This window comes from Plectropomus leopardus, chromosome 13 (genome assembly GCF_008729295.1).
Source record: "Plectropomus leopardus isolate mb chromosome 13, YSFRI_Pleo_2.0, whole genome shotgun sequence".
NCBI lineage: Eukaryota > Metazoa > Chordata > Actinopteri > Perciformes > Serranidae > Plectropomus > Plectropomus leopardus.
Window position 1 is genome coordinate 18959744 of NC_056475.1, and position 20044 is coordinate 18979787.

General features: G+C 40.4%; 1 protein-coding gene across 1 annotated transcript in view; it reads left to right on the plus strand.

Annotated features, from left to right (window-relative positions):
• Positions 1-20044, plus strand: part of LOC121952349 (neurobeachin-like) — a 117986-nt gene that overhangs the window by 27671 nt on the left and 70271 nt on the right. Inside the window, exons 2-7 of the mRNA XM_042498966.1 lie at positions 5844-6075; positions 8785-8885; positions 12334-12429; positions 12692-12813; positions 17038-17164; positions 19072-19191. Of these exons, the coding sequence (XP_042354900.1) occupies positions 5844-6075; positions 8785-8885; positions 12334-12429; positions 12692-12813; positions 17038-17164; positions 19072-19191 (798 nt within the window). The remainder of the gene's footprint in view (positions 1-5843; positions 6076-8784; positions 8886-12333; positions 12430-12691; positions 12814-17037; positions 17165-19071; positions 19192-20044) is intronic.

Genomic DNA, 20044 nt, shown 5'->3' on the forward strand with positions numbered 1-20044 from the left:
ATAATGCCGTTTTCAAAAATAGACCTGTATGTATGGACTTTCCCTAAATGTCCATGTCCTGGTATTTATGCATGCAGGCTCATGTTTGCAATGTCAAGGCTTACTGGGACTCCTGATTGAACAAAGAAGTTCAATTATGTTATTAGTAAAACCTGTGCTTTTCCTACTCAAATTATCTGTTTTGAAAAAGGCCCTTACACCTGACTAGGACAGCATTTTCACACAAAATACTCTGACTTGTTATAGTTTATGTCTTTTGCTGTTTTTGAGGATTGACAATGTTTAGGAAATTGGCAAATTAACTGGTAAAAACCTTTTTTTCTGATGAAAATAAGTTGTATTTGTTAAAGTGTTAAATCTGCATAGCTATGTATTGCCTATTTCTAACAACCCCAGTGAATTACTGAGACTGTTCTCACCAGAAAATGTCAGCAATGGTTGTTTGTTCAAATGCTGAAAAAGACCAGTGTTGACATTTTTTGACAAGTGATAATTTTGGCACAACAACCGCTGTCCTTTCGAAAAAGCAAAATTTTAAGTAGTGTGAAGTTGCTACTGATTTGGTTCACTCTCACCACTCTTATTTCATTGTTTTATAACGCTCATTTTTAAGGCAATGACAAAATTCCTTTTCTGTTGTTTAGGTATGAAGACTTGTTGGGATAAAAACAGCAGATATTTTGACTTTTGCAGGTGTTATTAATAAGATTAGCTCTGTACTGTTGAAGTGTGACAGTGAGCCAACAATACCAGGACCCTGAAACTGAGGCAGCTTAATGGTATTCAGCCATCATTAATTTTAATTTTTATTGATTTATACCACTGTGACATGTCAGAATGTCTTCAGAGTAAAAAGACTGTTGCCCTAAGAGCAACTGAGGACTGTTTTTGAGCAGTGCGGCTGGTGAGAAAGGGTCAGATGGATAGAGGGAGTGTTTGTTTTACCAGCCTCTTATGAGAGCTGGTTTTGGCTGGTCGAGGTGCCTGCTCATATAGGCTCTTTGTGGTGTGAAGACGGTCTTGGCACTGACCCCGCACCTCCCTTAAACTCCAGCCTCCTCAACACAGCCAGAGTGATGCCAAGCTGAGTGCCAGCTTCCTTCAGGGTCTGAATGAGCAGCGCTGCAAAGCTGGTCAGGCCAAAATTAGAAATACAAGGGACACATGTGTGCAAGTGCACAACTGATCATTGACATGAAATGAAATTTAAAAAAAAACAACAGTTAACTACAATTGAGTGAATAAAGTGAGAAAGAGGGTGTCTGGCAGACAGACAGACATTCATAATGCTCCACAATACGAGTAGATTAGTCATCAGCGATAAAACCCAGTGGAAGTTATTCTTACACTTCAGGCTGTTACTGAAAATGTTTCAAGGTCACTGATGACAGACTCAATGCTCTGAAGCAAGAAATAAAGTTTTTCTCTCTAGTCATAACAAGAGAATAATATAATCCAATATTATGTGGCCTTGAGTATCTGTCAAATGTTCATAAAAAGCAGTGGGGATGTCCTGATCCAATCTCAAAAATTGGATAAAGGGCCGATCAAGGCATTTTTTTGACTGATTGGGAATGGGAATATTTAGCTTATAGAGCATCTGATCCTTTGTTTTATGTCAGCTGTCACGCCCAGCAACACGGAGCGCAGCCTTTGTCACCTCTGCTCCACTAAGCTGTCTGTCTTTCCTTTCCACTAAACATAAGAGCAGAGGCTGAGCCCCGCCCGCTGCAAAACACCACACACCATATACGAAAGCACAGTATGAGCTCAGTGGGAGAGTCTCAAGACAGCGAGGGAATGTTTTCTTCGACGAAGAGATTGAAGGGAGTTTTTTAAAAATGTTTTAATTGCATATTTTATTATGTAAAATAAATAAATAAATTGATAATGATAATAAACTAATACATTTAAAAAACATCAAGAAACTGTGTGCACTGTGCAGCTATATTATCTAGGAAAACAAACATAATCAAACACAATAGACCCATCCTTCAACTCCAAAGATTGTTAAACTTTGTTTAAAAAATGACTAATAAATCTTCTTCCTCCTTCTACTCGGTAACAAATGACTCGGCTTCTGGGGCAAAAAACATGCCAAGACATCCTCAAAAACCAGTCAACCATTGATCCTGTGAAAGAGGTTTTCACTCCCTTAGAAACTGCAGGACAACAGGTTCTTTGAGTCAGCTGGTCATTTCCTTGTTTTCTTTTTTTGTGAATGGAACATACAGACATGAGGGACACTTGGGGAGCAATCATTGTCATAATGCTGCCAAAGCAAATGTCTCGTCAAACCAGTTGCCAAGAAGACAGTGAGGTCGGTGTTCGCATCGCCTCCGAGGAGAGAGGGGGTGGCACTGCCAAGCCCCTTTATCCTAAGGCGAGTGGCATAATGTGGGTCCCTGTTTATGATTTACCCACCAGGGGTAGTGTCGGGGTAGTAGAGGCCTCTTGTGCGTGCTCATTGATGTGATTACTCGTCCCTTTGTGGGAACTTTCCCAATAGGTCTCTGACGCAAAGACGAGCTGACATTATGGACGCGCAGGGTCGGGTGAAGGACAAGATTGTAGGTTACAAGTGTTTATGCAAAACAAGCCTGTTCCCTCATAAAACTAATTAGCAATCTTTTGTCCGTGTGCATAGTGGCGGCGATGATGGTGCTTGAGTGCGCTCAATTGTGCTCAAGCTGCTCGTGATCAACCTTGTTGCCATCTCGTCAGCATGTTTATTTATACATCAATAAAAGCCCTACTCGAGCAAATAATCGGCGCCGAAGTGCTCAAGCATCTATCATTTTTATGGAAGCCGCATGAAGCGGAGGACATATATTTGACTTGAGCATTTTCATATTAAAAAATCTTTCTGTTTTCATTTCTCTCTCTGTGACTGTCCTGCAAATCACCTGATGTTCCTGGTCCAGGAGGCTCTTGGCAGTGTCACCCAGGCATTAGTCGCCTTTCCAGATGTTGTTTCTGGTGGAGGAGAGATAATAATTATCTGGGCACTTCCTTCTTTTCCTCCCCCTGTATTCACTGCGCTTGTCACCCTCCTTTTTCTCCGTATTGTTGGTCACGAGACCCAATTTGTTGCTGTCGTTTGCATCACCCCTCTCATCTTACTGAGATGTTCTGTACATGGATGGGAAGTGTGAGCAGAGAGAGATTACACTTGTGCTGTACATGTGTAGGTATGCCCCGAGGATGTGTGTGTTTCCGTGTTGAAGTTACTGCGTATCTGCGAGCAAGTTTCTACAAAGACTATCCTGGCTGTCTCCCCTTAAGCTTCCGTTGCGTGGTGTATCGAGCACCCTCAGACTGGCAGGTTATATAGATGTTGTAGGACGCAGTAGTCCCCAGCGTGCTCTATAATTGGGAACCTCAGAGGAGAGGGGAAAATTCGATGTGGGATGAATTAATTCTTCCCCCTTTTATTCCGTGCCTTGTTCAGAGGTCCTCTCTAATCTGTGCTAGTGCGTTGGCAGAGAGCACTGGATCAATTCACTTCACTGAGAGAGAGGAGAGGGAGAGGGACAGAATAAAAGTGAGAAACAAGAGCCAGTTGGTTTGTCCGAAGAGAGGGAAGGGAGGAGGAGCGTGTAGAAGAATATGGAGGTTTTGCACTTGAACAGAAGAAGTCTAAAACCTGATCAATCACAAGGTGACATTAGTGGAACTTGACATAAAAAAAGAGCCACATCTCACAAATCTAAACCCTTAATCTTAGAGATCTCACTGGCGCTGAGACCTTTCGATGGGCCAACATGAAATTAAAGCAATCAAATATGATAAAGCACAGTATGGTCATTTTAAAAGATTAGTGTGTAAGATTTAAGAGGATTTAGTGGCATCTTGTGGTGATGATTGCACCCAGCTGAAACATCTCCCGGTTAGAATTCCTTCAGTGTTTTTTGTTCAGGAGGTTTTAACTGGGAACTAATTCATCAAAACCAGGAAAAAAAACACTAAATAAAGCAGTTTCACCTCACAAATCAGTTTCTTCAATGCTGTTTGGCATGTCGCGATGGGCTGCTTTTCTAGAACCTGCTAATGTGTGCACACATTTTTTTCTTTGATAATTTAAGATCCAGACGTCCAGGAGGATTTTACGGGGAGCCAAATGATCCTCTCCAAAGTAAACAGACCCGGTGATTTAAGCCAAAAAAAAAAAGATTTAAACAGTTTCACTTTTGAAAAATCTGTGTCTGCTCATGGCGAAGTGGCTGCTAACTACTATGGCACACGTGAAAACACGAACAGCCCTATCTAGAGCCAGCGTTTGGTTTGTCCATTCTGGATTGCTGTAAAAATATGGCGGTGCAAGATGACAGACTTTGGGACAAGGACGTGCTCCTTATGTAGATATAAACGGCTTATTCTAAGGTAATGAAAACACAACAACTCTTGTTTTCACAAATATTATACACAAATATAATAAACAAAAGAAAACATACTTTATTATATTACTTTTCTGCCAATATATCCCCCTAAATCCTACATACTGGACCTTTGGACTGGACGGAATAGTGGCAGTGTCATCATATAAAATTAGATATACAGTGATGGGAGATTTTGTCCATATTGCCCACCCCTACACCCACCTATGCAAGATCATAGACAGGTTTCCATCCTAATATAGAACAAATTTTAACACAAATTTCAGAAAATTTACAAGAGAATGCCAATTCTCTAATTGGGTACAGTTAAATCATTGCGCTGACTTAGTTGTTGATGTTCAAACCATAAATGTATTCCACTTTTTATGCAATAAATTAGGAAAAAAAAAATCATTTTTTTTGTTGTTTGAGGTTTTTATTGATACTAGTGACCCTGACCGTGTTATTCACTGAATCCAACACCACTCATTCTCTAATTCTCTTCAGATAACATGCTATCCTCTCCTTTATCTCATTGTGAAACACACTAACTGTACTTGAGTTATCTTTTACTTTCATTCTCTCTGCCTGTGCAAAGACCGTCGTCACAGTCCAGCTTGGTGTGTTTACTCCTGCTTATAATCTTTTGTCTGGCTGCCTCTCATAACCTATTGCACGTTTCTGTTCCATCTGATTTAATAACCTCAATTGTCGTCTCTTAGCTTGTTGGTTGCCATGGCTACCGATTCCTGGATAGTGTAGTGTGCTGAGGATGAACTGCGTGGGTATGCTCATGTTCATGCGGTTCACGAGTGTGCAAGTGTGTGTGTGTGTGAGGCACAGTGATATGAAGGCTGTGCTCACATGTAATTAGAGTGCACCACCAGCCATTAAGAAACAGGACATTTGCACTTGATTTTAAAAGTATGATGTCCTCTGACTAATGCTAGCTGAGAGGACGGAGACTGAAATGTGTATTTGTCAGTGTCTGTGTGTGCTTGCATGGTTCTGTGTGTATCCGAGACAGTAGAGGGGGCCATTTTTATGCCATGTATTTTGAGAGTGATTGTAGTTCACAGAGGAGAGTGCTGTGCTCCTCCTCACATAAGAGAGAGAGAGAAGGCAGAAGAGGAGATGTTGTGTGTGCACGTGTGAGTGTGCACAGATGAAGCACATTTATTTGTTGCAGTATGTGAGGCCCCCGGCAGAAGAAATGCTTTGCTAACCACAATCAGCATCCATCAGACGCCAGGCTTACCTCTCCTAAAGACAAAAGGTTAAATGCTTCACTAAATCATTCTCTCTTTTTGTTCCCTGTCTCCTCCCACTTGCTTCATCACCCTCCCCCTCTTTTTCCACCCCTGCATCCTAACACTTCCTCCATCCACCTTCCTCGGTACCCCGCCTCCCAAACCATGTCCCTCCTCCGCTTCCTGTCTTCTTCCTCCTCCTTCACCTTCTCTACAGCTGGTGGGCGGCGAGTTTGACCTGGAGATGAACTTCATCATTCAGGAAGCAGAGAGCATTGGGTGCATGGTGGAGTTGTTGTCCCACTGCGAAGTGACGTGCCAGGCTGAGATCTGGAGCATGTTCACCGCCATCCTCCGCAAGAGCGTGCGCAACCTGCAGACCAGCACTGAGGTCGGCCTCATCCAGCAGGTGCTGCTGAAGATGAGCACTGTGGACGACATGATCGCAGGTGAAGCAACTGTACATTTATGAGCAGGGTTTCCCACCCATTCATTTATTTGTGGAGGTCCATCATTGATTTTTTTAGTTTTGGACCATTCATTCAGAGTGCATATACCATTTAGTTATTCACCATACTCTCAGAGAGTATACTCTGGGCACAGAGGGAGCACCAGAACTTCAGGCACAGTGAATAAAGTAGGTAAATGACATCTTAGTTTGGGTAGGCCAGTGTCAGTCAACTAAGCAAATATCGACAGATACACTGATGCATCTCTATTACCTGCTTTTACCACCCAGCTGTGAGACAAACACACACGTGTTGAGAGATAGCTTTGTTGATCTTGATACTTTCACAAAATGTTAATTCATTAGTCTAATAATATTATCATGTACAAAGGCTGTGCTCTTGCCGCAGTAGCCGTGAGTTCAGTTCCGCCCTCAGCCATTTGCTGCATGTCATCCCCTCTCTCTTCCTGTCACGCTAATATATCTGTCCTATCAAATAAAGGGAAAATCCCGCCCAAATTAAAAAACAAACTTTGATCACAGTTTTACTACAAATATTGAAATCATTGCAAGTTGGCCAGATTTGGAAGTACAGAGGAAGTGCTTGTAGAGTATAAAAAAGTCTCACTTTTACACTCATATAAGCACTATAACATGTCATATTTGTATGATGTTAAGTGAGTACAAAGACTGTTGTTGTGAGGGTTTGTTATTCTACTCATTGTCCTCAATATGCTTGGCCAAGGTAGTGGTTTCTCACAGGTAGTCATTTTCCCACAAGTGCCTTTCAAAATCACACAAAGAGCATTAACTCCTGCATTCAGCCGTGGGTTGGGTGCGTAGGTGGAAAAACAACTGTAATACCATAGAGAGGAGCAAGTGGAGGCCACATGCCAGGTTTGAAAACACTGCATGTCTTGAGACTGTAGCTGAAAATTCAGATGCTCCTGGTGGAGAAATAAGCATCTCTGTCTCTTCTATAGTTGAATTTGCAAAATGGTGGGATAAGTTTGCCTTTATGTTGTATTTTTTCTTAATGTTCAGAACCCATAGTTGAAGATTTCTGTCACTCACTTCCAATTTTTTCTTCATACGGAACTATTTTGTGTGTGTGTGTGTGTGTGTGTGTGTGTATATGTTTGCCCTGCAGTCAGACATTGATAACAACCAGCTGGTGCAGTAGGAGCCGAGCAATGACCTCAGTATGTTTCTGTGTGTGCTGCGATTTGTACGCAGGGCTTGATTGCAAAACAGCACATACACAGTCGACTCTCTACGTGATCATATTGACCTTGACTTCCCTTTAATGATGCCTCAGAGTGTGTGTCCTCTCCTTCCCTCCCCCTCAGTGTCCTCTCTGTCCTACCTACCGCCGCAGGATAATGTGCTTTATAACTTCTATGACTTATTACTGCTCACCACAGTAGAGCATACGCCGATCAAATCAATTTAATGCCAATTCTCACAGACTCCCTTTCTGAACCATGATTCTAACACTATTTAAAATGACCTACATGGATTGATTCTACCAAAAACAGAGCTTAGGGGTTTTGAATCTAGGACATTGTGTATTGCGTTTTTTCTCTCATACCAAGCACCTCAGTGAGCGAGCCTTCTGCTTTATTCCCTGTCGCTGGGCTCTGGCTAATGAAATATTATGGGAAGGCTCTATTCATATCTAGCAGGCCTAATGGGAAAGAAGAGCCTTTGTAAGCAGATTGCCTCACTGAGAGGGCGGTGCTGTGTCTCTGCCATATCCACACTGATCTGTTGTGGCCGTGTAAAATGAAAGTCAGTGAGGCCAGAAGGTCATTTTGACTTAACAAATATCTTTTAACACAGTGTACTTAAAATGACCTGCTTAAGCGTTTGTAGGAAAATATTTTTGAGATGTTATTTTTTTCAATTATATGACATTTAGTCATTAAACAAGAGCTCTTTGCCTGTTCAAATTAAGGATTGACCAGTTATCTGCTTCATACACCAGCATTGTAATGGTATCAGTCTTCTCATCTAAGTCTCAGTGAAAAAGCACTTTTCCCAATATGTCAAACAATTCCTTACAACAATTTTGACATAGATATGCAGCTTTTTAGTCCTGGACATACAATTTTGAGTCCAAGTTGGTTGAAGATAAAAGTATATGCCATTTCTCCTTAGATTGATTTCTTTGAAAATATCAGCTCATTGATACAGTGTCTTATAGTAGATCAGCATTCATTGACAAGCTCCTTGTACATTATATGTGAGTCTGTCACTGGTGTCGGTAATAGCTGAAGTGATATGTTGCTCTTAGTTTGTTTACCTTGTAGCTGAGAGCACTTAGCACTGTCTCCGTGTGCTTGGCCTCATATTACCTGATGCATTAAGATCAATATACACTAACACAAGAAGAATTTACATTGTGGTGTACACATTCAAGGTAGTAAGTAATGCTGTGTACTGCAACTCTGCTGGAGAATCAAGGCTATACATACTGTGTGTACAGTAAAGAAGCTCTGAGCACTTGGAACACACTTGAAGTTTGACTGCGCTGATTAATGCTCAGCATTTACAGTACACAACCTCTGTCTTATTAATGACCTCACCTTATTTTATCCATGTGTGTGAGGGCTGACTCACAAACACACTGACACACACACACACACACACACAATATGGTTGTTTCTGCTTTCTTGCACTCACTGTATTCACTTGTGTGTTTTCTCAGACCTCCTTGTAGACATGCTGGGAGTCATGGCCAGTTACAGCATCACAGTCAAGGAGCTGAAGCTGCTCTTCAGTATGCTGAGGGGAGACAACGGCATCTGGGTAAGTTGGTGGACATTTAAAGGGGTTTTAGAATGTGTATCGGTGGATGTTGTTACTGTTTAAACCACAGTAATGTTTTTGTTTAAAAGACACATTAAAATCGATCAAGCCTTTGCAGGTTTTTGGGAAACAAACATACAAAAAAGTGAAAAAAGTATCATCATCATCATCATCATTGATATATACATGTGTTTATAGCAAAAAAACACTTTTGCAACTCCAAATAACACTGAAGTGGGAGAAGGAGCTTCACTTCCAAACACCTTGGTGTCCCTTAATTGCAAAGGAGTAACAAATACATTTGTCTCTTGTCTGTTTTGACTTTTGTTTAAAGGAATACTTCAACCACCAAAAGATCTTTTGTGGTTCAGTTACCCATCCTGTCTTAGGTTGAATTTGTGAAGAAAACTTTGTTTTTCTTGCATGCATCCATGGTGAATGAAGAATAAAGAAAAGTCCAAACATTCTTGATGAATCCAAGTAAATGGGGGCCACAGTGACCAATAGCAAAACTATATCAAAACATCAATTTACAAACTGTCAAACAACTCATGCAGTATAATCCAGGTCTCATTTAATCAGTCATAGGCCCAGGACTTCCCAAACATATACATTTTTCACACTTTGACAGGGATGAGTAGTGCACCCGTGCCGTTTCTGCTGAAGTGTTTTTAAATATTACAGTTTTAGCAAAAATGCCTATGTTTAGGAAGTACTGGGCATATGGCTGGTTAAATGAGACGTGGATTATACTGGAGGAGTTGTGTGAGAGTTACTAAAATAATGTTTTAGGACGTTTATGGCTTCAATTCATCGAGAATATTTGCCATTTGTGGATTTCTGTGCTCTGTGGAGACATGCAAGAAAAATAGTTTTCTTCACAAATTAAGCGTAACATGGAATGAGTAATATATATATATATATATATATATATATATATATATATATATATATATATATACAAATGGTCATATGGGGGGTTATGTGATCCTTCACTAGAACTGCTATTCTTGATTGGATTCAGTTCAGTTCAATTTTGATTTTCTCCAATAACACAATGCCATATTTCCAGTTGGCCAGTTCTCTATTAATTCTACAAAAAAGCCTAAATTGAAGTTTATTGTGTCATTCTAACTGGATATATAGATCAACTTTATTTTTTAAAATAAAAGCAACTCAGGGTATCAAATTGACTATTAATGCTAAAAAAGAGACATTATACTTTTTCGTGATATGCCAGTATTCTGCAGTTAATAGCTATGGAAGCTATATTTATTTTATACTAGATTAATTATACAGTGTGAGCTTGTTTATATGCCATTTGTCTTGATGTCACTTAAGGGGATGGTTGTGCTAATAGACTAGAGTAATAGAGGATGGGTGTGTCTGTGTGTGTGTGTGTGTGTGTGTGTATTTATGTTTGGATTGATTTGCGAGTGTATGTCAAGACAAGGGCAATTTAGCTCATGTATATTGTTTCTTTCTCTGTTAATCAACTTTATTAATGCAACAGAGGTTTAAGTGTGCTATTTTTATTAGCGTGATGGAGAAAAAAAAAGCCTAATCAGCTGTGAAGGTGAAACACTGTGAATTCAGTATTATTTTTCTCCAGGTGAGTGCCTGTGGGAAAGTTGACATTTTTTTCAGCATCAAATCAACATCTTCTTTTCCTACCCACCAAGCAGCTCCACAGGAGTAAAAGCATTGCTCATGGCTCATTGCTTTCTTCTTTCTGTCCTCTGTCAGACTTTTTCACTAAGTGAATAGAGATTACAGTTCGCCTCAACATCTCTTCATCTCTAACTTTCTCTACCTTTGCACAAGCAGCCCAGAAACTTTTCTTGTTGTGTGCTGCCAAAGAGGCAGTTTCTTTGGTTGGGAGTACTGTTAGTGGATGTAGGCCTGAATTACTTTGTAGGTGATCATTAGATTTGATTTGTACTTTTCATCATGAGCCACTCTTAAAAATAAAAAATGCTCACCTTAAGTTTTGTCAATCATGTTTGTACACTGATTTGAAAACTTTTGTCTGTCATTAAAGTTTTCTGAACAGTTTGATTTTTTTTTTTTTTTTTTTTTTTTTTTGCATCCGTCTGTATGTGTTTGTTGCTACCTCAGACATACTGCCAGTCACCGTTCAGGGTCAATGTGATCGCAGAAATTGGCGTTATTCTTTTTAATGTGTGATTCCAATATTGCTATCAGTGTATCAAACTGGACCACTGACATCCTGAAATAGATCTGGAAACAATCTCTACTTCCTCAGCTTTGCGGGTGACACGCTCTGGGTGCCTTCTCAGGATTGGATGGACCACATATTTTCTTTCTTTTTCTTTTTCTACTTTCACAGAATCATCCTCACTGTTTGACAACTTCATTTTGTTTCATATTTGGAATTTTTGCAATGAATAGAACAATAAAATGCGACACTCAGTGTGCATAGTTCCTGTGCATAACGATTTTTTTCTTATGATTTTTAAAAACGCATACAAATTTGGTGTGAAAAGGCCTTTATACAGCTGTCTGCTTCAGGCTTTCAACCTGAAAATATGCAGTTTTAAACTTTAAACTGCAGGTTCATCTAAATTATCCCAAAAAAGAGTTAGATGAACTACTGTAGGCCTTGGAATTGCTGATTCATGCTTACTTTTAGATCTACAATTCCATGTTTACTTTGATTTCCTCCACAGGAGATTAATTCTGGAGTTGTTGAGCATTGGGAGTTGTTAGTCCAGATTCCACTTTCAGTGCTATTTGTTGTCGTCATCATAACTGCTCCCTGTAGTTGGATGATTGGCCAAACTTCCACTCTCTGGGTTTACTTGATGTTTTAAAACTGAGCTGTGGATAATTGGGATGGTTCTGTGAGGCTAAAACCTCTCTTCTGCCAACCCTGCTCACTTGTAGGGTTGGCGCGGTGTACAGGCAGTGCAATGCTTTGGCAGCTACTGATGTCCACCAGCTAAGTCAATACACCCTGGTCCCTTCTCGTCAATCTCCCCTGTACTCACGCTCTAGGACTACCACAATCAACAAACCCTGGTCACTGATCAGTGGTCCATAGCGACTCCATCATCCATCCCTTCAGCCCTCTCTCAGTACCTCCTCTGTCTAATAACTCCCCCCGCCCCATTCACCTCGCTTCTACTTCCCAGTCTTTTCCAATTTCTCCTCCCCCAGCAGCCTTCTCTAGAGACAGATCGATTAAGGGTTGCCATGGTATTGATGAGGTGTTGTCGGGGGATGGCGGGGGTGATTGAAGAGGTATTGATCCAGTAGGGTTGTGGTGGAGATTTGATGTCACACCATGTTTTTTTTTTAAACAGGGCCCCCCCCCCCCTTGCCTCTGATAGTCGGCAGTTGGCACATAATGATGACAATCGCCCTCTCCTCTCCTCTCCTCTCCTCTCCTCTCCTCTCCTATCCTCTCCACTCTCTTCTCTTCCAGCCTAGACATGCTATCAAGCTCCTGTCAGTGCTGAACCAGATGCCTCAGAGACATGGTCCTGATACCTTCTTCAACTTTCCGGGGCGCAGTGCAGCGGTAAGACTGATCACTATGCAAACACACACACCTGAGCGTCATTATCAAAAATTAGCCAAATTTGTTCTTTGTGCACCTAAATTGCTCAAGAGCCCTCCATGGCATTCTCGTTGCATTTAGTCAGCACATCTTAATTGGCACTTTGCTCTGCCAGTGCACTGAGTTGAATGGTGAAAAAGAAGTAATGACTGACTGAGTGGTAAATTGATTATTATAAACATTGGCAAGAGCTGATCTGATGTGTGTTTCCTCCCCCCCCCAGGCCATAGCATTGCCGCCAATTGCCAAATGGCCTTACCAGAACGGATTCACTATCAACACTTGGTTCAGACAGGATCCACTCAACAACATCAATGTGGATAAGGACAAACCGTACCTCTATTGGTAAGTAGACTGCTGTTCATCTGGACTATTACATAATTAACATAAAATCCTTGAAAAGGAAACTGGGACTGAAAACATTTTAAACTAGAAGGGCTCTCAGAGAGCGCAGACCTCTGCCCAGGCCAAATGCCCTATCTTGCAGTGTTAACGAAAGTGAAAAATAATTAGTGTGTCTGCCCTGTGATTAGGATCCGCTCCAAAATTTAATGGGTTTGTCTTTGGTCCATGCTATAACCTTCCACCAAGTTTCCCAAAAATCAGGTCAGTAGTTTTTCTGTAATCCTGCTGACAAACTAACGAACCAAACCAGCGACATTACCTTGTTGGTGGAGGTAAAAATCCACTCTTCTACATTCAGTCCTGTCGCTATATTTCCACTGGCCTTGAATCTTTCATTTCTTTGTGTGTTTTGTTGACCCACTGACATCACATTGATATTTTTGCCAGTGCAGTTACAGAGGAATCACAGTCACATCATCAGTGGCAGACATCAGGTTTTTGTGTCAGTCCTTCAGGATCACAGATGAAGGGCTTCTTTGTAGATTCTCTATTTTCAACACTCAAGCAGAGAAAAAACGATGCAGAAATACTGTTTTTCTACCAGCAGGAGTCCTAAATGTAGCACTGCTTTAAGAAATTTTACTTGTTGTGTAAGAAGTTTACCTCTTGTTCACTGTACAAACTGTCTCTTTTGCTTCTGCCATCGCTATTGATCCAAGCAAAGAAAAGCACACAGCTGAATAAAGCGAGTTCAGGCCTGTTCCCTCTGAGTGTCAAAAGGCATTCTGGTTAAAGTAAGAAGAAACTAACTGAAGTGAACATAAATGACGCAGGTTGAGGGTGAGTGCACTGTACTTAATCACAGTATGAGAAAGCACTCAGTGGACTGCAGACTTCTGCTCGGGCCGAATAATCTCCCACATTAGCTGTCAACACTGCACAGGGAGGGTGATCGAGTGCTTACGTACATGAACCTTAAGTTTTGCCTGCTGCTGGATTCTAGAGTGTTTAAAGGGGACCTATTATGCTCATTTTTTAGGTTTGTACTTGTATTTTGGGTTTTTGCCAGAACATGTTTACATGCCTTAATGGTCAAAAAACACTTTATTTTCCTCATATTGTCTGCGCTGGAACATCTGTACTCACCTTCTGACTGAAATGCTTCATTTTACCCTTCCTGAAAAAGCCTGGTCTGCTCTGATTGGTCAGCATTTCAGGTTTTTTCCAGGTCCTCTGTATCTGTGCTCTTGGTGTCTCTGCACCGTCATTTTAAGGGAGTAAAGCTTCACTTTCTGCTGCGAAAAATCACCAACAAAAGCTCCTAAGCTGGACATGTTCCAGCAAGAATATGATCCAAAACTGGGGAGAAATTAAAAACACTGGCAATAAAGATTACATATTTTTGTGATGCTAGCATGTAGCTCTGTGTGGCGGTGTACTCACATCCGGTAATGACTGAACATAGCGGCACTCTCTACCATCAGAAATGACCAATAAAAGCTTCTAAACACAACTGCACATAATATAGTCAAAATCTGGTCTGAAATCAGAAGGAAATTACATCTGCAGCCAAGATTACAGTGTCCCTTGACCTTAGTATGAAGCTACATGTAGCCATATACTTCTAAATGAATGATGACTGTAACAGAGAACTGCAGCGGTATCTACGGTTAAAAATCACTAATAAAAGCCTCAAAACCAAAATCTTTACAACCAAACATGTTCCAGCAGGAATATGATATGAAATCAGGGAGAAATTAACATCATTGGCAACCAAGGTCACAGGTTCCCTGAAGTTAACATGTAGCTATATGCAGCAGTGTAGGCAACATAATGTAAACACTTGCAGTAGAATGCCTTGAGCAGATGACCACATAACGAAATCCATCATGTTTTCGTGTTAGCCTGTCAAGTCAAAAAAACTGTTGGAAACATGGTATTCAGAACAGTCTGAAGCCTGAGGCTTTTGCTCATAGTGATTACTTTTACATGCATAAACCTCATTATTTAAAACTTTGTAGGTGTTTAATATGGACATCCGACATTATAACATTATGACAGAAAATAAAGAAAACCATAAAAGGTTCCCTCTAAGGGACTTTTTTAGATTTCAGGGGTTGGTTTTCATGTTACAGTTTGTCATAATTTTAAAGCTCAGCCTAATTGTGAAGTCAAAGCAGAGGTCGTAGGATCAGCAATAATTTACAACTTCAGTATTATTTCTTTTATCAATGAATTATTCTTATTGAACACTTCATAGTTTAGCCTATCGAATGTCAAATTTTACAAGTCTATAAAACTAAGATCCGACAAATCTTTACATCTGAGGAGCTGTATTCAGATAAAGTGACATTTGTGTCCAATTGTTTCAGTGCTACCAAAAATTAAGTTTTTTTTTCTTTGTTTTTTTGTGAGTTCAGCTAGTTTCTTAAAAATTAACAAAAGATCTGTCAGCCTCAGGCAGAGACGTGATCACATAGCTGATTGCACCTTGTACAAGATTAAGGGATTTCTGAACCAATCTAAAACTTTTCTGCATCTTCTTTCAGAACAATAAATTCTGCATCATTTTTTTAGTGCCTTTACTGAAGTGCAATGATGAAAATTTAACTTATTGGACTGAATGACACAGACACGAAGTTAATAGATAAACAGATAATGAATCAGAACATAACTTTAAATGTCAAGACACTCCATTATGAATGCGCTGTTGGGTGGATGCCTTCGCTCCTAGTTGTACAGCTCTGGACCTCGCTGGCCTCAACGTTAGTGTTGTAAGTGCAAGCCGTTAGCCACTATGAAGCTTCATTAGCTTTGACCTTTAATTTAATTGAACTCCTTTACTCCGCTGCTCGGCTTTTTCCTTCCACCTTTTCACTCTGTAACGCTAAGCAGCAGCGTCCCCTCTTTACCCCTCTTCCAACCTCACTGAGTCAAACTTCAGTTTATTATAAACAGAGATGTTTTTCTTAACAATCAGGGAGCTCGTTGTCCACAGGATGGATGACATGCATCCTTACATTCTCCAGATACCATCACAGGAATAAACTGTGATCATGCAAAGTGTTGGGATGTAATCTTGTTGCCTTAGTAACTGTTTTTCAAGTTGTCATGGTAAGTGCAGAGCGGGAGAGGGAGGGTGCCCCCCTCTCCTCTGGCCCAGGTCCTATCGTCCTCCCCCAGATACAGCTGCTACTCCAGCCGCCTGTCTCACAGTGGCCTCCACAGCTGCATGAAGGCCGCGATAACACACTGTACGCTCTCCTAACGTTCACCAGGGATTCACTTGAGAGGGATTTATATCTGCTCTCTGGCTCCGCTACGTGTGTGATCCTTCTGGGCCTATTTTAGAAGTGAAATTGGTCTTCTTGTTTTTGTGAGGAAGCTTAGCTGCGAAGCTGGGTTTTACGTGGAGGGTACCAGTGCGAGAAGAGAGCCATAATGGTGGAAAAATGGAGGGAGGGAGATTAGGAGTGTTTTCTCATAAACCTCTGATCTGAGACCCCTGCTACTGCTGCTGCTGCTGCTGCTGCTGCTGCTGCTGCTGCAAATAAAAAAATACTTTTGCTGTTATTTTGGTAGCTTCGAGAAACAAGAATATTATATACAGCCTGTCTGACATATCGAACTAGACAACTCGTTTAACATGTAACTTATTAGACAAGCATTTGCTTTACTCTTTTTGTAATATCCATTTAAAAATGTAAAGTCATTCAGTTTTACTCAAATCTAATGAAATACCATGAGGAGCAGTTGATATAGGCTCACAGGAGCTCAGATATTGTACCATTCATGAAGAATTCCCATCTAAAATAATCTTTTTTTTGACTGAAAGATGTTTTTCAAACACAAATCTTGGATGAGAATTAACATGGCAGCGCACAGGGACGCAGCCGCTTTGCTATTTCTGAAGTGGATTTTTGATTTAAATAGTTAAATAATCACAGTAAAACATATGAGCAGTATCCACTGAGTGGAATATCCTGCATATGTGCAATATTATTGTGACTGTGCAATATTAGTTATTGTTTACATATTCTGCTTCTGTGCCCTGCTTTTTCACAAAATTTTTTTTTTGCTCTTTGATAAAGAAGTTCTGCATCCTGTTTGTACCACAGGAGACACATAATTTCATTGTGCAGCTGTGCGATGACAATAAAGACATTAAACTGAAATTGAAATTTAAAACAAACTGAAATGTGTATAATTCTGATTCCTCCACAGTTTTCGCACCAGTAAAGGAATAGGTTACTCCGCACACTTTGTGGGAAACTGTCTCATCGTGACATCGTTGAAGTCAAAAGGAAAAGGCTTTCAGCACTGTGTGAAATACGATTTCCAACCTCGCAAGGTAAATAACACACACCAATCAAATCACTCAACGGAATAATACTTTGTCTTTGTACAATTTGGTAACCACTTGTTGGATGAGAGGGCGTCAGGGAGGTGTTGCTGCTCTCTTCTTCCATCTATCCTCACACTCACTGGGAGTGTTGATGAGTGTAGATAAGGTCTGTCAATTAAGACCTGCACACTGCCCCTTTACCGCACTGTCAGCATTCTGCAGCTGTTCTGTGTGCGCACACACACACACACACACACACACACACACACACACACACACACACAGACACTTGATGAGATGGCCTTCTGCAGTATTTGCTGACCCAGTAGAATCTCTGTGCTGCCTAACAAAGTTCCCAGTGGTTCCATTTGATCAATTTATAAGTCACCATGTCTCACAGCATTTTGTCCACCCTGTGCATGTGTTAATGTGTGTGTCAGTGCTTGCATACACGTGGTGTATTGTCCACTCCTAAGCTATGCATACAGCAGCAAAAAATTCTAGCTCCCTCACCCCCACCACCACCGGCACCACAGTCTTCCCTCCAGTCTCAGTATTCCCTCTAGGGAACCTGTGCGTATTGTCACCAGGGAAGATGCTTTCTAATCAAAAGACACACATACACACACTGTTATTGGAATATTAAGCTGAGCAAAGGGATACAAGCTTTGTGAAAGAGTTGTGGCGAATGAATACACATTGTAATCACCCATGTTTGCTAACCAATGCTGTTAGCAGGAGCATTTTCAGTATTACAAATGATTCACAAAAACATTAGATATTATAGACCAGGCCAGTTTAACCCTCCTTCCATCCAACTCCGGCCTTGATCAAGCCATACCGCCACAGCAATCAGCTCTGTTTACAAATAAATAAAAATTAAAGAAAAGTAAAGAAAACCAAAATGTGACTATCAGACATTTTGAAATGATTAATTCTTCAAACCAACAAAGGGCTCCTGTGCACTGTCCCGAATTGCCTCTGAACCCTACAATCCGCTGATGGGTTTGAACGGCAAGTTTTCTTTTAAAAAACATTTTAACATGTCGTACAAGGAAAAGCAAAGGTAAGCTCCCAAACCAATAAAAATGGGTTAGTTCCATTAAGTGTCCCAGTAAGCTATCCTAGGGAGCGAACATGCCAGCAACCATCATTAATGTTTATAAATACAACTGTGCTTTTTCTACCATGACAAGTCAAAATGTTTACTGTGAAAAAAGGTCTATCTGATGTTAAAATACTGATATTTCATCAAAATCACTTTATTCTACATGCCTCGTTTAAGTTTTAGCCAAAAATAAATCATTTGCACTAACCAGATCCTTTAAAAACCATCAAACACTAAAAGGCTCCTCAGCACATCTGGGAAGCATGAATGACTCAGCTGAGACCAACAGTCACGTGACAGAAATTCAGTGAAACTTCAGCTGAACTGCAGGCTGTTCAGAACAGACAGGAGAGGACAAAAGAGGCTGTAAATTACAGTTTCACAAAATAAAGGTAAAATATGCTGTGGCATGTTTTGTCAAGATATACAAAATGAAAATGATGAGAAAGTGTGGCCCCTTGAACAATACAGTTAATAGCCCTTGTATAAACACCGAAAGGCAGCGAGGCAACACCTTTCAAACACAAAGGCGATTCAAAGTGCATCACTAAAGGCAACGAAATGCATTACAATAAAATATAAAAACACACACATACACGAAAACATTCATTTAAATTCAAAACTGTTTACATCAAAATCACCAGAGATGCCTCCATCATTTGTTCAAATATAAGAGCCTGAAGGAAAAGAACAAAAACTGGCATTCTCATTCTTTAATATGAAGCTTTGTTGCACATGGAATTCGGTTGTTGCTCTTTTGATTCGTCATCTTGTCTCTTTCTGAATGTGTTTTTGTATTTTTCAGTGGTACATGATCAGCATCGTCCACATCTACAACCGCTGGAGGAACTCCGAGATCCGTTGCTATGTCAACGGTCAACTGGTGTCCTACGGCGATATGGCCTGGCACGTCAACACCAATGATGTAAGATGTTGGCCTATTGCTGAGGCGTTATGTTGTTATGTGTACTGATCTATTACATAAAAGATAAAAGAAAAAGCACACAGACGCAGGAGACAGCGGTGCAGAGACGGTTATGAACAGAGGTGGAAATAGTACTAGAATTTTGTACTGAAGTAAACATTTGTAACTTTAAAGAAAGTGTACTCAAAAGTAAATGTACTTGTGTAAAAATACACTTAAAAAAACCCTAAAAAGTAGTTCAGTTAAAACGTGCTCTGAGTAAACGTTACTGTGACATTTTTATACAGGAAAGGGGGGGTGGATGCATGGAGGGATTCTTGACTGGGTATACTGGGCACACCTGGGGACCCAAGACTAAGTGCGTCCCTCTGGCCTTCACCTGCAGAATGCCACTCAAATTAACAGTTATTGAGCAGTAAGAGACTCAAAGTAACCACAAAGTGATGCAAAGGAACTACAAAGAGACACAAAATGACCAAAAAATGACACTAAATTACCTCAAAGAAAAACAAAACGACTATAAAGAGATACAAGACAAAAATATGCATTACAATGACAAAAAGATACAAACAACAACGCAAAAAGAGGCTCAACTGCACAGTGGCTTCAGCCACATATTACAACAAGTACTGCAGCAATTGCAGACTGCACAATTTTAATACACACCACGTAGCAGACAATATTGCTTGTTGTTTTTCTCACCTGTCTGAACATCACTCGGTGAGGATTGTTTTCATACAGTTTTTTATGACTGATTTATGTAACTTTTGTAACATATGCAAAATGAAATGTAGTGAAGTACGATACTTGTGATTTAATGTACTTGAGTAAAAATTAAAATTTCTCATTTTAA